At 38.5% G+C, this 14,877-nt stretch overlaps 3 gene segments (V, D, J or C); all 3 read left to right on the top strand.

Annotated features, from left to right (window-relative positions):
• The window catches only part of LOC117070008, a 677,437-nt gene that overhangs the window by 40,210 nt on the left and 622,350 nt on the right, over positions 1-14,877 (top strand).
• The window catches only part of LOC117070016, a 705,780-nt gene that overhangs the window by 97,479 nt on the left and 593,424 nt on the right, over positions 1-14,877 (top strand).
• On the top strand, positions 13,056-13,877 carry LOC117070022. The segment is given in 2 exon segments: positions 13,056-13,228; positions 13,443-13,877. Coding segments are annotated over 2 exon segments (405 nt in total).

The following is a 14,877-nucleotide window of genomic DNA, read 5'->3' as shown; positions in this document are numbered from 1 at the left end:
CCCTTTCCCAGGCATTGTGAAAACTCTGTTTCTCTAGCTGTACAGCTGCAGGATCACTAGACAGATAATCTCAAGTTGTAAAACATGTTGTTCCTTGAAAAGTAAGAAATATGCATGCCTTAATTGAACTGTCTTTGTTTTTCACTTCTGTAATACGCTTCTCCCTGAACAGATCTCCCCTGACCCCACGAAATGCTTAAAAGGTAGCTCGACTCTGTTCAGGGCTCAGCCCTTTGGATGTTAATCCAACTTGGTCGGTGCATCTAAATAATTTGATAATTCCTCCTCAACCTCTTAGTCTCTTTGATTCCTTAATTATCCCGCGGCATAATTAGGTCCCATTTGTCAATGTTTGGTTTCTATTTTGCAATTGCTTTTGGAGTCTTGGTCATGAAATCTTTGCCAGGCCTATGTCCAGAATAGAATTTCATAAGTTTTCTTCTAGGGTTTTTTTAGTTTTAAGTTTTACATTTAAATCTTTAGTCCATCCTGAGTTTATTTTTGTATATGGTGAAACAAAGAGATCCAGTTTCAATCTTCTGCACATGGCTACACAGTTACTCCAGTACCATTTATTGAATAGGGAGTCCTTTCCCCATTGGTTGTTTTTGTTGGCTGTGTTGAAGATCAGGTGATCATAGGTGTGTGGCTTTGTATATTGGTTCTCTATTCTGTTCCATTTGTTTATGGTTTTTGTTAAGTTTTGGTTACTTAGCCTTGTACTACAATTTAAAGTTAGATAATATGATGCCTCCAGTTTTGTTCTTTCTTTTGCTAAGTATTGCTTTGGCTATTCAGGCTCTTTTTTTGGTTCCATATGAATTTTAGAATGGTTTCTACTAATTCTGTGAAAAATGACACTGATAATTTGATATGAGTAGTGTTGAATCTGTAGACTGCTTTGGGCAGTGTGGACATTTTGATCACATTGATTCTTCCAATCTATGAGCCTGAAATGTGTTTTTATTTGTTTATGTAGTCTATGATTTTTTTCAGCTGTGTTTTGTAATTCTTATTTTAGGAATCTTTCACCTCCCTGGTTAGCTGCATTCCTAGATAACTTTTTTTGTGTGGCTATAGTGAATGGGATTGTGTTCTTAACTTTGCCCTCAGCTTGGATGTTTTCAGTTTATAGAAATGCTACTTATTCTTGTACATTAATTTTATATCCTAAAACTTTGGTGAAGTTGTTTATTAAATCTAGGAACCTTTTAGCAGAGGCCATGGGGTTTTCTAGGTAAAATGTCATATAGTCTGTGAGGAAAGAGAGTTTGACTTCCTCACTTCCTATTTGAATGCCATTTATTTCTTTCTCTTGACTGAATGTTCTGGCTAGGACATCCAGTACTATGTTGAATAGGAGTGGTGAGAGTGAGCATCTTTGCCATGTTTTGGTTCTCAAATGGAATGCTTCTAGCTTTTGCTTGTTCACTATTATATTGGCTGTGGATTTGTCATAGATGGCTCTTATTATTTTGAGGTTTGTTTCCTCAATGCCTACTTTGTTGAGGAGTTTTAACCTGAAGAGATTTTGAATTTCATTAAATGATTTTCATAAATCAAATAAAATGATTAAATATTTTTATGTCTATTGAGGTATGTAGTTTTTTTAGTTCTGTTTATGTGATGAATCACATTTATTGATTTGTATATGCAACCTTGCATTTCAGAAATAAGGACTACTTGATTCTGCTGGATTAGCTGCCGGATTTGGTTTGGTAGTATTTTGTTTAGGATTTTTGCATGTATATTCATCAAGGATATTGGTCTGAAGTTTTCTTTTTTGGTTGTGTTTCTTCTAGGCTTTGGTATCAGAATAATGCTGGCCTCATAGAATGAGGTAGGGAGGAGCTCCTATTCCTCAATATTCTGGAATAGTTTCAAAAAGTACCAGTTCTTCTTTATATGTCGGGTAGATTTTGGCTATGAATCTTTCCAGTCCAGGGCTTTTTCTTGTTGTAGGTTTTTATTACTAATTCAATTTCAGAACTCCTTGTTGGTCAGTTCAGAAAATTTATTTCTTCCTGATTCAATCTTGGGAGGTTGTATTTTTCCAGGAATTTATCCATTTCTTCTAGGTTTTCTGGTTTGTCTGCACAGAGGTGCTCATAATAGTCTCTGCGGGTTTTTTGTACTGCCACTGTCATTTCTGATTGTATTTATGTGGCTCTTCTGTGTTTTTTTCTTTATTAGTCTAGCTAGCAGTCTATCAATCATTTTTATTCTCCCAAAAAAGCCATTTGGTTTTATTCATCTTTCGTATGGTTTTTTCATCTCCATTTCATTCAGTTCAGCTCTGAGTTTTGTTATTTCTCTTCTTCTGCTAGCTTTGGGGTGGGTTTGCTCTTGGGTTTTTTTAGTTACTCTAGGGGTGATGTTAGGTTGGTAATTTGGGATCTTTCTAACTTTTTGATGTGGATGTTTAGCACTATGAGCTTTCTTTTCAACACTGTTTTAGCTGTGTCTCAGTGATTCTGATATATTGTATCTTTGTTTTCATTAGTTCCGATGAATCTCTTGTTTTTTCCTTAGTTTCATTGTGTACTCAAAAGTCATTCAGGGACAGGTTGTTTGATTTCCATATAATTGTATGGTCTTGAGAGATCTTCTTGTTATTGATTTCTATTTTTATTGCACTATAGTCCAAGAGTGTGGTTGGTATAATTTGGAGTTTTTTTTTGAATTTTTTGAGAATTGCTTTATAGTCAAGCATGTGGTTGATTTTATAGTCAAGCATGTGCAGGTAAGAAGAGTGTGTATTCTGAGGTTGTTGGGTGGAGTATACTGTAGATGTCTGTTAGGTCCATTTTGTCATGTGTCGAGTTTACATCCCAAATATCTTTCTTATGTTTGTACTTCAAATACTGTCAGTGGGGAGTTGAAGTCTACCAGTATTATTTCATGGTTATCTAGGTGTCTTCATAGGTCTCTAAGAATTTGCTTTATGAATCTGGGTGCTCCAGTGTTGGCTGCATACTTATTTAGGATAGTTAAGTCTTCTTGTTAAATTGAACACTTATCATTATTCATTATTTAATGCCCTTCTTTGTGCTTTTTCATTATTGTTTTTAGAAAGTCTGTTCTAACTGAAATTAGAAAAAGCAACCCCTGCTCTTTTTGGTTTTCTATTTACTTTGTAGATCTTTCACTGCCTCTTTACTTTGAGCCTATGTGTGTCACTGCTTGTGAAATGGGTCTCTTGAAGACAGCATACAGTTGTCTTGCCTCTTTATCCAAATTGCCACCCTCTGCCTTTTAAGTAGGGCATTTACTCTGTTCATGTTTAAGTTTAATATTGATGTGTATGGATTTTATCCTGTCTTCGTGTTGTTAGCTGGTCATTATGTAGACCTGATTGTACAATTGTGCCAGTGTGGTGGCTGATGCCTGTAATTCCAACGCTTTGGCAGGACAAGGTGGGCAAATTGCTTGAGTCCAGTAGTTTGAAACTAGCCTGGGTAACATGGCAAAACCCTGTCCCTGCAAAAAAATACAAAAATTAGCTGAGTATGATGATGTGTGCTTGTAGTCCCAGCAGGCTGAGGCAGGAGGATTGATTGAGCCTGACTGGTCAATGCTGCCGTGAGCCATGATTGTACCATTGCACTCCAGCCTGGGTGATAGAATGAGACCCAGACTCAGGAAGAAAGAAAGAAGGAAGGAAGGAAGGAAGGAAGGAAGGAAGGAAGGAAGGAAAGAAAGAAAGGAAGGGAGAGAAAGAAAAAAAAATAGATGGTGGAGCTGTTTCATAGTGTCAATGGTCTTTCCTCATTGTGTTTTTGTGGTGGCTTGTAGCAGTCTTTTATTTCCATGTTTAAGCACTCCTTTAGGGACCTCCTATAAGGCAGGTCTGGAGGTTACAAATTTCTTTAGCATTTGCTTGTCTGAAAAGAATTTTATATTTCCTTTGCTGATGAAGCTTAGTGTGGTTGGCTATGAAATTCTTATTTGGAATTTATTTTCTTTAAGGATACTGAATGTAAGCCCCTAATCTCCTCTGGTTTATGGGGTTTCTACTGAAAAGTTCACTGTGAGATTGATGGGGTTTCCTTAGTGGGTGACCAGCCCCTTCCCTCTAGTGGCCTTTAATAGTTTTTCTTGGCTGGGCGCTGTGGCTCAAGCCTGTAATCCCAGCACTTTGGGAGGCCAAGACGGGCGGATCATGAGGTCAGGAGATTAAGACCATCCTGGCTAACACGGTGAAATCCCATCTCTACTAAAAAAAAAAAAAAATACAAAAAACTAGCCGGGCGAGGTGGCGGGCGCCTGTAATCCCAGCTACTCGGAAGGCTGAGGCAGGAGAATGGCATAAACCCGGGATGCGGAGCTTGCAGTGAGCTGAGATCCAGCCACTGCACTCCAGCCTGGGTGACAGAGCAAGACTCCGTCTCAAAAAAAAAAGTTTTCCTTTCCCACTCTATCAGAACAGTTTGGTTCTTTCAGCATGGTACTGGTACCAAAACAGAGATATAGACCAATGGAACAGAACAGAGTCCTCAGAAATAATACCACACATCTACAGCCATCTGATCTTTGACAAACCTGAGAGAAACAAGAAATGGGGAAAGGATTCCCTATTTAATAAATGGTGCTGGGAAAATTGGCTAGCCATAAGTAGAAAGCTGAAACTGGATCCTTTCCTTACTCCTTATATGAAAATTAATTCAAGATGGATTAGAGACTTAAATGTTAGACCTAATACCATAAAAACCCTAGAAGAAAACCTAAGTAGTACCATTCAGGACATAGGCATGGGCAAGGACTTTATGTCTAAAACACCAAAAGCAATGGCAGCAAAAGCCAAAATTGACAAATGGGATCTAATTAAACTAAAGAGCTTCTGCACAGCAAAAGAAACTACCATCAGAGTGAACAGGCAACCTACAGAATAGGAGAAAATTTTTGCAATCTATTCATCTGACAAAGGGCTAATATCCAGAATCTACAAAGAACTCAAACAAATTTACAAGAAAAAAACAAACAACCCCATCAAAAAGTGGGCAAAGGATATGAACAGACACTTCTCAAAAGAAGACATTCATACAGCCAACAGACACATGAAAAAATGCTTATCATCACTGGCCATCAGAGAAATGCAAATCAAAACCACAATGAGATACCATCTCACATCAGTTAGAATGGCAATCATTAAAAAGTCAGGAAACAACAGGTGCTGGAGAGGATGTGGAGAAATAGGAACACTTTTACACTGTTGGTGGGATTGTAAACTAGTTCAACCATTATGGAAAACAGTATGGCAATTCCTCAAGGATCTAGAACTAGATGTACCATATGACCCAGCCATCCCACTACTGGGTATATACCCAAAGGATTATAAATCATGCTGCTATAAAGACACATGCAGACGTATGTTTATTGTGGCACTATTCACAATAGCAAAGACTTGGAATCAACCCAAATGTCCATCTGTGACAGACTGGATTAAGAAAATGTGGCACATATACACCATGGAATACTATGCAGCCATCAAAAACGATGAGTTTGTGTCCTTTGTAGGGACATGGATGCAGCTGGAAACCATCATTCTTAGCAAACTATCACAAGAAGAGAAAACCAAACACCGCATGTTCTCACTCATAGGTGGGAACTGAACAATGAGATCACTTGGACTCGGGAAAGGGAACATCACACACCGGGGCCTATCATGGGGAGGGGGAAGGGGGAGGGGGGAGGGATTGCATTGGGAGTTATACCTGATATAAATGACGAATTGATGGGTGCTGACGAGTTGATGGGTGCAGCACACCAACATGGCACAAGTATACATATGTAACAAACCTGCACGTTATGCACATGTACCCTAGAACTTAAAGTATAATAATAATAAAAAAAAAAAAGAAAAAAAAGTTTTCCTTTCCCACTCTATCAGAACAGTCTGGTTCTTTCTTAAAATGGCTATTTTGTTTTTCAGCTCTCATATTATTTTATTTCTTTAGATTGTTTAGATTCTTTGGATTGAGTTTCAATTTTCTTGGGAATCTCGATGTTCTTACATCCAAATTGTGACTTCTCTGTGTGTCATTTCAGCTATTTGAGCCTGGTTAATAATCATTGCCTGGGAGCTAGTGTGGTTGTTTGGAAGTAAGAAGACACTCTAGCTTCTTGAAGTGCCAAAGTTGTTGTGTTGGTTATTTATCATCTGTGTGGGCTGATGACCCTTTAATATTTGAAGTTTCTGTCCTTTGAATGGGTTTTTTTAACTTTTATATTACTTTATGCCCTTGAGGGATTTGACTGTGGAATAAGTTGGGTTCAGTCAACTGACTTCATTTCTGGATGATTTCAGGAGTCCCGGATTCAGATGCGCATTCCTGGGCTGCATGCTCTAATCCTATGGGGCTGCGACCAAGCCCACTGCTTTGTTCTCTGGCCCCTTTAGGTTAAGTAGCTGCTGAGCCAGAGGGACTGAGGTATTACTGGTTTGCTGACATCAACACTCCACTTGGGGGTGCTGGCAAAAACACTTCATTGAACTCATGGCAGCAGTATTAGCACTCATGTACACACGTGCCAGTGGCAATGGGATGAGGGTGTGGAAGGATGTGTGTCAGGAGTGGCCTGTCTGCATAAGCTCTTTGATGGTGAGGCAGAGTTTGCTGGTTAAGTAGCTATGGCACCAGTAGCCAGGAAGTGCCCTGGTTTGACACCTAAGGCAGAGCTGCAAGCAGGCATGGTCAAGTAAGGACCCCAGGAGAGGTCGGCAGACAAGAGGGTGCTCAGATCAGACTAGTCCTGACCCATGGGCAAGACAACCCTACTCTGTCCAGGTCTAACAGTCAACAAAGGCCAGAGCCATCTAGAGGAGCATGGTGCACCTTGAGGAATGGGCGTCCCTCGCTGTGCTCACTGCTGCTATTCCCATGCTAAACACTCTGGGCTTCACACAGGCTACAGTCCTGTCACTTCTAGCATTCCAAGTAGCTCTCCCTGCCAACTCAAATTTCTATGGGCTTCGTGGAGTCTCCTGCAGTCAGGATTCGAGAGGTCCATGGGAGGAGTTAATAAATGCTTGCCTATCTAATTCAGCCTTTCCTCGGGAGACATTGGGCATCATGAATGAGTCCCAGTGCTTGGCAACCCTGTGCAGGGTTCCCAGGTTCCTCTCACTTTGGTCCAGGGTCTGAGTCTTCTCTCCACCCATTCTTAATGCATTCTTTCTGAAGATACACCCAGAGAATGCCATTCTTCCTGATGGTCTGATTTATTGGTAGGAGAAGCTCTGGCTGCGTCTAATCGATCATCTTGGAGTTTCTCTTCCTGGCTTTATTCTTAGTGCCTAGAATAATGACTAGTCCATAGTAGTCAGTCAAAATATCTACTGAATGAATGAAAGAATGAAATTTGTTTGGCCCTCCTCTCTTTCTCCCTTTTCTCTTCCTCTCTCATTCCCCCTCTAGCAACTTTGACCTTTATGTATATTGTCTCTACTTCATTATGTGGAGCAACTCAGTTTTCTCTGGCCCTCACCCCAAGACTCAGAACCCAGTCTTTTTGTACTTAGTGGCTTCTATCAAATAGATTCACTCAGGGCCTTAACCTTTCCTCACTTAATTGACCTCACCTTATCAGATGTGATGTGAAGGACTGAGTCAACTCTTAAGACTACCAACCCATAGTGAAATATCTAAAAGAAAAAAGACATACCTAAAAGATGTTTGGAAAGTATAAAAGTAACTTCTCAAGCCTAATAATTATGAACACATATCAAAGTTTATTTCAAATTACTGCAAGAGAAAAAGCTCCTCAAGAAACAAATTCAAATAAGTAGCCTTTGTATATTGTTACGGGAAGCCAGATTTTAAAAAATCTGGCTAAAGATCATTATTACTTTCAAATGACAGTTGCATAATTACCCTGCTTTTGACTGCCTGTGTAGTGGCTATTAAGCTTCTCACAAGATTAATGGTCATTTGAGTTTGTAACACTAATTTCCCAGAAGGAATCTTTATTTCATTAAAGGATATTAGAAAATTGCTCAAGCATTTTATTGGAAGTGATGGTTAATTACCATATGGAGCTATGTATATTATATCTTCCAAAAAATGCCTGCTTCGTACCAGATTGGAGAAACTTACCTTTGTCAGCTACGTATATTATATCCTCCATAAAAGGCCTGTTTCATACCAGTTTGGAGAAACTTAGCTTTCTCACATGTAATTTAAGTCTTTACAAATCTTTACAACTCCTTTAGTAAGGAGTTGTCAGGTCTTAGATTTTGTGCCTTCTTACAAGCTAATAAGCTTATTTCATTGAGTCTGTCAATAGAAACACAGGGCTCCTTAGTAAGAGACAAAGGATTTTTATTATTTATGGTACCACAAACAGCATGAACATTGATGAATTTCCATCAGTTTCTCCTTCCTTTAAGTCCTCAGAAGATGAGATAATGTGTAGTAAGGGATGCTATGCATGAAGTGGTATTGTGTCACAGCTGAGGAACTCTGAGCTTAGGAAGTTCATTGCTTTTATAACAAGCACTTAGCCAGCTTGCTTTTTGTCTCAGAGGGAGACATTACCTCATATCCCAAGGTTGCTTGCTGGCATAACCCTGAGAAGTGACCCAGGTAGAATGCTCATGTCGTTACACTGTTGGCACACTCATCAGGTCACTTAAGAGTACAAGAGACTCATGGTGGACTGTCTTTCAATAATATCCACTCCATGGTCCTACACTGGGTTAGTTGCTAGAAATTTATGTTTTGAGTATGCCACTTTGTCAGTCATTCTGATTTATGTAAGTGAAAAACGTCATGACGAAATGCATTACATTTGTCTCAAATAGCATTTAATTAAGGCTACTATCAGCAGAACTCTAAGAAGCAGAATGAGACCAACCTGCAGTATTAACCTTAATTATGCTTGATCCAGCCAAATGTGAGTAAGTTCCAAAGTACAGACAGCTAGCATGTAGTATTTTATCTGTTATAACTCATACATGAAAGTTTAGACTGAAATTTTGATCTCTGTTTGAATTACCACAAAGAAAAAAACCCTACCATTCCCAATACAGAGATGTTATATGCCCCCTTTCCCCAGGCATAACCCTAAATGCACAGGTTAATCAAATTTGGGATTTATTATTAAACTTGATTTGGATAAGCATGGCATCACTTTGGTTAAACTACATGAGCAGTGTCAGTGAGTATTTGCAATATTTGCAACCTCTGTAGCCATTCATGACATAACCCAACTGTCAAGATATCAGGGGAAGCATATACATTTGTATCTGTCAGTATGAGACAAGGTTGTGTTGATTCTTGTGTTTGTATACTTATGAAGATAGGGAATCTGTATTGGAAAGTTGCTACTGATATAACAGAATAGTCCGGGAGCCATATTCACAAGAGTTTTCCTGTGTTCATGGAATGTGGAAGGAGATAACAGACCAATAGCAGGTCAGAGAGTTGCTGCTTGGTTTCAGAAGACAATATGCTTGTTTTTCTATACTTCTTTTAGCACACAAAGAGAGTATTAGACCCTCACCTCTCCCCACTGGCCAGGGTCTAAGAGTTTCTCTTGTTATGTGCTCATCATCACTAATCATCAGAGAAATATCCATCAAAACCACAATGAGATATCATCTCACATCAGTCAGAATGGCTATTATTAAAAAATTATAAAACAACAGATACTGATGAGGCTGCAGAGAAAAGGGAACACTTATATGCTGTTGATGGGAATGTAAATTAGTTTAGTCCCTGTGGATAGCAGTTTGCAAATATCCCAAAGAACATAAAATGGAGCTATCATTTTACCCAGCAATCCCATTGTTGGATATATATGCAAAGGAAAATAGACTGTTGTACCAAAAAGACACATGGCTTCTTATTATTATTGCCATGCTATGCACAATAGCAAACATGTGAAATAAAATTCTGTGCCCATCGATGGTGGATTGGATAAAGAAAATGTGGTACATATATACCATGGAATACTATGTTGCCATAAAAAGGAATGAAATCATGTTCTTTGCAGCAACTTGAATGGATCTGGAGGCCATTATCCTAAGTGAATTAATGCAGAAATGTTAAACCAAATATCACATGTTCTTACTTATAAGTGGGAGCCAAACACAGAACCTACGTAAACATGGCAACAACTGTGGATTACCAAAGGGAGCAGGGACTAGGGGGTGTATTAAATAGTGCCTATTGAGTACTATGCTCACCATTTGAGTGTAATATACACATGTAACAAATATGCACATGTACCTCTTGTACCTAAAATATAAGCTAAAATGTTTAAAAATAGACACAAAATTAGTACCATTTCAGAAACATTTATTTTAAGATAAATTTCTTTTAAATGAAGTCTTGTTTTGCAATACTCTGAGGTTCACAAGACATATCTAGAAAATTTACTGTTGTGGAAGGTGAAGACGGTGTAAAACCAATGGGGGAGAGGTCAGTGGTTTTTCTTATTTGTTGATTATCATAACACTGTCCTTTGGGGATATGAAAGAGTTTTATATATTCTTTAGACATAATTAGGCAAACAAGGGTCCTTAGGACAGGTTTGATGCTGTATAAAGTCTGTCATTTTGCTACCACTGATATGGCTCTTGGGTCCACCACAGCATTAGATCTGTTGACCCATTTGTATCATGTTTTGTTACAAATCTTACAAAGAAGGGTGCTTCTTACAGACTTTGCTTCAGATGTTATATTTGTTTTAGTACATTACCCAAGACTAGTGGCTGCCAGCTTGTGTTGCTTTCACTTTTCCTCTGGTTTTTGTATTTACCGAGAAATGGTCATGGTTTCTGTCAAGTGCAATGTACCCTTGGAGAAACAAATTTCAATATTAGCATCTTCTCCCTCATTCTATTTCCTAGGCAGTTGTTGGTGGGAATGGGAAAGGTTAGCCTCAGCCATCTTTGGTAAATACCGATTACGTGGCTTGTGAGTGGAAAAGAGCCTATTTCATTGTTGGCCTCTTAAAGGACACAAAGCACATTGTGGAACAGAAGAGAAGAGTAGTTGTCTGTCCTTGTTTATTTATAGACTCAATTGAGTTTCTTGCATAGATAGCTCCCTGATAGATTTGGTTGGTTGGTTATGTCAGGATGAACAAAACCTATAACTTTTAGAGATTGATTCTTAGATATCAGCTTTATACAAGAAAGGCAATAAGAGGGACAGGACAAATGAACAGGCACACTGGGTTTATTGACAGTTTTTAGGTACTAAAGGCAGGTTCATCTCAATTGCACCAACCCGAGCAAGTGCTGTTTAGGCACAGATGCATCACTGGTGCAAAATGAAATGACAAAGTTCAAGCTCCTCCAGTTCCTGGCCTTGCTAAAAAAATATTGCTTAGGCTGTGGGCTGTAGCCATGTTTGTTCAGCTAGATTTTAGGCCATTTCATCTTGGAAGACTTATTTTGAGTTACAAGAAATTTCTTTAGAACTTGTATATAACAGAGTAGTATAGGAATATGTGGCCTGACATTAAGAAGAGCTATACAGTGTGAAATTCTCCTTGAATTGCAAGAATCTCACTCAGATTTCTATAATAGAATCTGTTATGTCTGATTTTTTAGTTCAGGAAAGTGGCTATTAGATATAAGTGGTCTTACTTAGATAAGAATTGCCATTTGATGGAAACTCATATACACATATATATCCCTCTGCTTCTCTCACACATACATTGACTTTAACTCTTAATATAGCTTAAAAGCTTTATTAAAACTTTTTATTTTTAATTGATATGTAATATTTGTACATATTTATGTGGTTCATGTGATATTTTGTTATGTGCATAGAATATACAATAATCATGTCAGGGTGTTTAGGATATCTATTACCAAGAGCATCACTTATTATTTCTGTGTGTTGAGAATATTTCAAGTCCTCACTTCTAGCTATTTTGAAAGTACAATGTGTTGTTGTTAACTTTAGTCACTCTACGCTGCTAATGAACATTAGAACGTATTCCTTCTGTTTCTAACCATTAACTCTTTTTATTCCCCCCAACCACATCCACATCCTTCCCAGTCTCTGATAACCAACATTTTAGTCTCTATCTCCTGAGATCAACTCTTTTTTTTTAGCTCTCACCTCTGAGTGAATTCATGCAATATTTATCTTTCTGTGCCTGGCTTATTTCATTTAACATAATGACTTCCAGTTCCATCCATGTTGCTGCAAAGGACGTGATTTCATTCATTTTTATACGTGAATAGTATTCCACCGTGTAACTATACAATATTTTCTTCATCCGTTCACCAGTAGATAGGCATTTTGTTGATTTAATATCTTTGCTATTGTGAATAGTGCTGCAATAAACATGGGGAGGCAGGTATGCCTTCAATACACATTTCCTTTCCTTTGGATAAATACTCAGTGGTTGGATTGCTGGATTGTATGGTAGTTTTATTACTAGATTTTTGAGAAATTTCCCTACTGTTTTCTAGAGTGGCTGTACTAATTTACATTCCTACCAACAATGTTTGAGAGATCCCTTTTCTATGCATCCTCATCACATATATCATTTTCTGTATTTTTAATAATAGCGATTCTAACTAGGATAGGATGATACCTCATTGTGGTTTTGATTCGCATTTCCGTAATGATTAGTGATGTTGAACATCACTAATACCTACTGGCCATTAAATACCTACTGGCCATTTGTCTTCTTTTGAGAAATGTCAGTTTAGATCCACTGCCCATTTTTAAACGGGATTGTTTGCCTTTTTATTTTTTGCTGTTGAGTTGTTTGAGTTCCTTGTATATTTTGAATTTAATGAAAGTGTCTTATTTTCACTTTTAACAGTTCATATAACACAGGTCTGTAGTTGGAATACATCTTTGATCACTTTTGTGAGTCCTCAAGATGGCAGTGTCTTCTCAGGGACCTTGAGGAAAGCTCTCATGTGCTTCTGTGGGTGGGGGTGGGGAGGGGAGGGGGATGCACGTGCACTTGCAAGTGCACACACACATGAATATGAGCGAGACAGAGGGAGAGATGAGGGAGGAGCTTACTGATGGAGCAGAGGTGTTAAAAAGAACATCTTTTCTCTAATTGGTAAGACAGATTTCTTTTATGGTTCCTACAGCAGAAAAATGAGAAACATTTGAATTACTTCTTCTCTGTGTGTGTGTGTGTGTGTGTGTGTTTAAGGTTTGAATCCTTGGTGAACCAGGGCAGAAAAGAATGATGAAATCCTTGAGAGTTTTACTGGTGATCCTGTGGCTTCAGTTAAGCTGTAAGTTTTGGGCATCTCTATAGGAACATAATGTATATTGTTTGCAATTATTGTGTATTCTAGGCCTGTGGGTAGAAATATGAGTGGTTTTTTTCCTCTAACAAAGGGAGACTATGGAGAGTGGGAGGTCCATGAAAAGATGACTTAAATTCTGGGGACTAAGTGTCCACTACCCAATCTCTCTTCTCTGTCTGACCACTGTCTTTTTTCACAGGGGTTTGGAGCCAACAGAAGGAGGTGGAGCAGAATCCTGGACCCCTCAGTGTTCCAGAGGGAGCCACTGCCTCTCTCAACTGCACTTACAGCAACAGTGCTTTTCAATACTTCATGTGGTACAGACAGTATTCCAGAAAAGGCCCTCAGTTGCTGATTTACACATACTCCAGTGGTAACAAAGAAGATGGAAGGTTTACAGCACAGGTCGATAAATCCAGCAAGTATATTTCCTTGTTCATCAGAGACTCACAGCCCAGTGATTCAGCCACCTACTTCTGTGCAATGAGCGCACAGTGCTCCCTAGACACTTGCAGTCTGTACCCAAACCTGCTGGACCCCAGGAATACCTGATGTAGAGCTTAGATAGCAAGGCAATGAAGTTCTGTTTGCTCTCTGGATGCAAATGAAAACCAAGAGCAATAGTATTGAAGGTTTGATTAATTTGGAAAATATTTTCATAATTCTGAAAATAATTGAGACCCCAAAGGAAAATAAAAGACATCATTTGGTCTATTTGAAATATTTTCTAGCCTTCTCTTTCCACTTTAGTTTTTAAATTTCTTTTGGCTGGGCTTGGTGGCTCATGTCTGTAATCCCAACACTTTTGGAGGCATAGGGAAGAGGATCACTTAAGCCCAAGAGTTTGAGACTAGCCTGGGCAACATAGGGAGACCTTGTCTAAAAAAAAAAAAAAAAATCGCCAAGAGTGGTGACATGTGCCTGTAGTCCCAGCAACTTGGGAGGGAAGAGGTGGGAAGATTTCTTGAGTTAGAGAGGTGGAGGCTGCAGTGAGCTGTGATCACAGAACTGCACTCCAGCCTGGACAATGCAGTGAGACCCTGTCTCAAAAAACCAAAGCAAAACAAAACACAAACAACAACAAAAGAAATCCAAAATATTTTAATTGAGGTATTATTGACATACAAAAAGGTGCACATATTCACTTTATACAGACAATATAATCATGCCATAAACATATATATCATTTCTAAAAATTTACTTCCTCCCTTTTTTCTTTTTATTAAATTATTATTGCTACACAAAAAGGTACATTTATTTAATCTATGCCCAGTCCACTTTTATGCCACATCTTTACTTTATGAGATTGGTCTTATGATTCTTTTTATCAAGGACAAGAAAATATTTCCATACAATAACAGATATGCTCTCATGGTTCCTAAGACAAACGCTCTTTCCCAAAGGCGTTTGACAGACATTGCTGTAGGAGTGAAACAGCAAAGCAGAAGTGCAAAGAGAAGAAAAATCATAAGCAGGCTACTTTGAAAATCCCGTAAGTCATAAATTTTTTTAGTTATAAAACCCTAACTCCATCTCCAGCCTCAACTGCAACATCACTCTTGAGTTATGTAAGGGTACATCTGATGGATAGCTAGAAGATCTAGAGTCAGATGGTGAGAACTGGTTTAAAAAAA

The sequence above is a fragment of the Trachypithecus francoisi genome, unplaced genomic scaffold, assembly GCF_009764315.1.
Source record: "Trachypithecus francoisi isolate TF-2019V2 unplaced genomic scaffold, Tfra_2.0 Lachesis_group3, whole genome shotgun sequence".
In the NCBI taxonomy this organism is placed as follows: Eukaryota; Metazoa; Chordata; class Mammalia; order Primates; family Cercopithecidae; genus Trachypithecus; species Trachypithecus francoisi.
The sequence above is the reverse complement of the archived record's forward strand: the minus strand, read 5'-3'. Positions and strand labels throughout refer to the sequence as shown.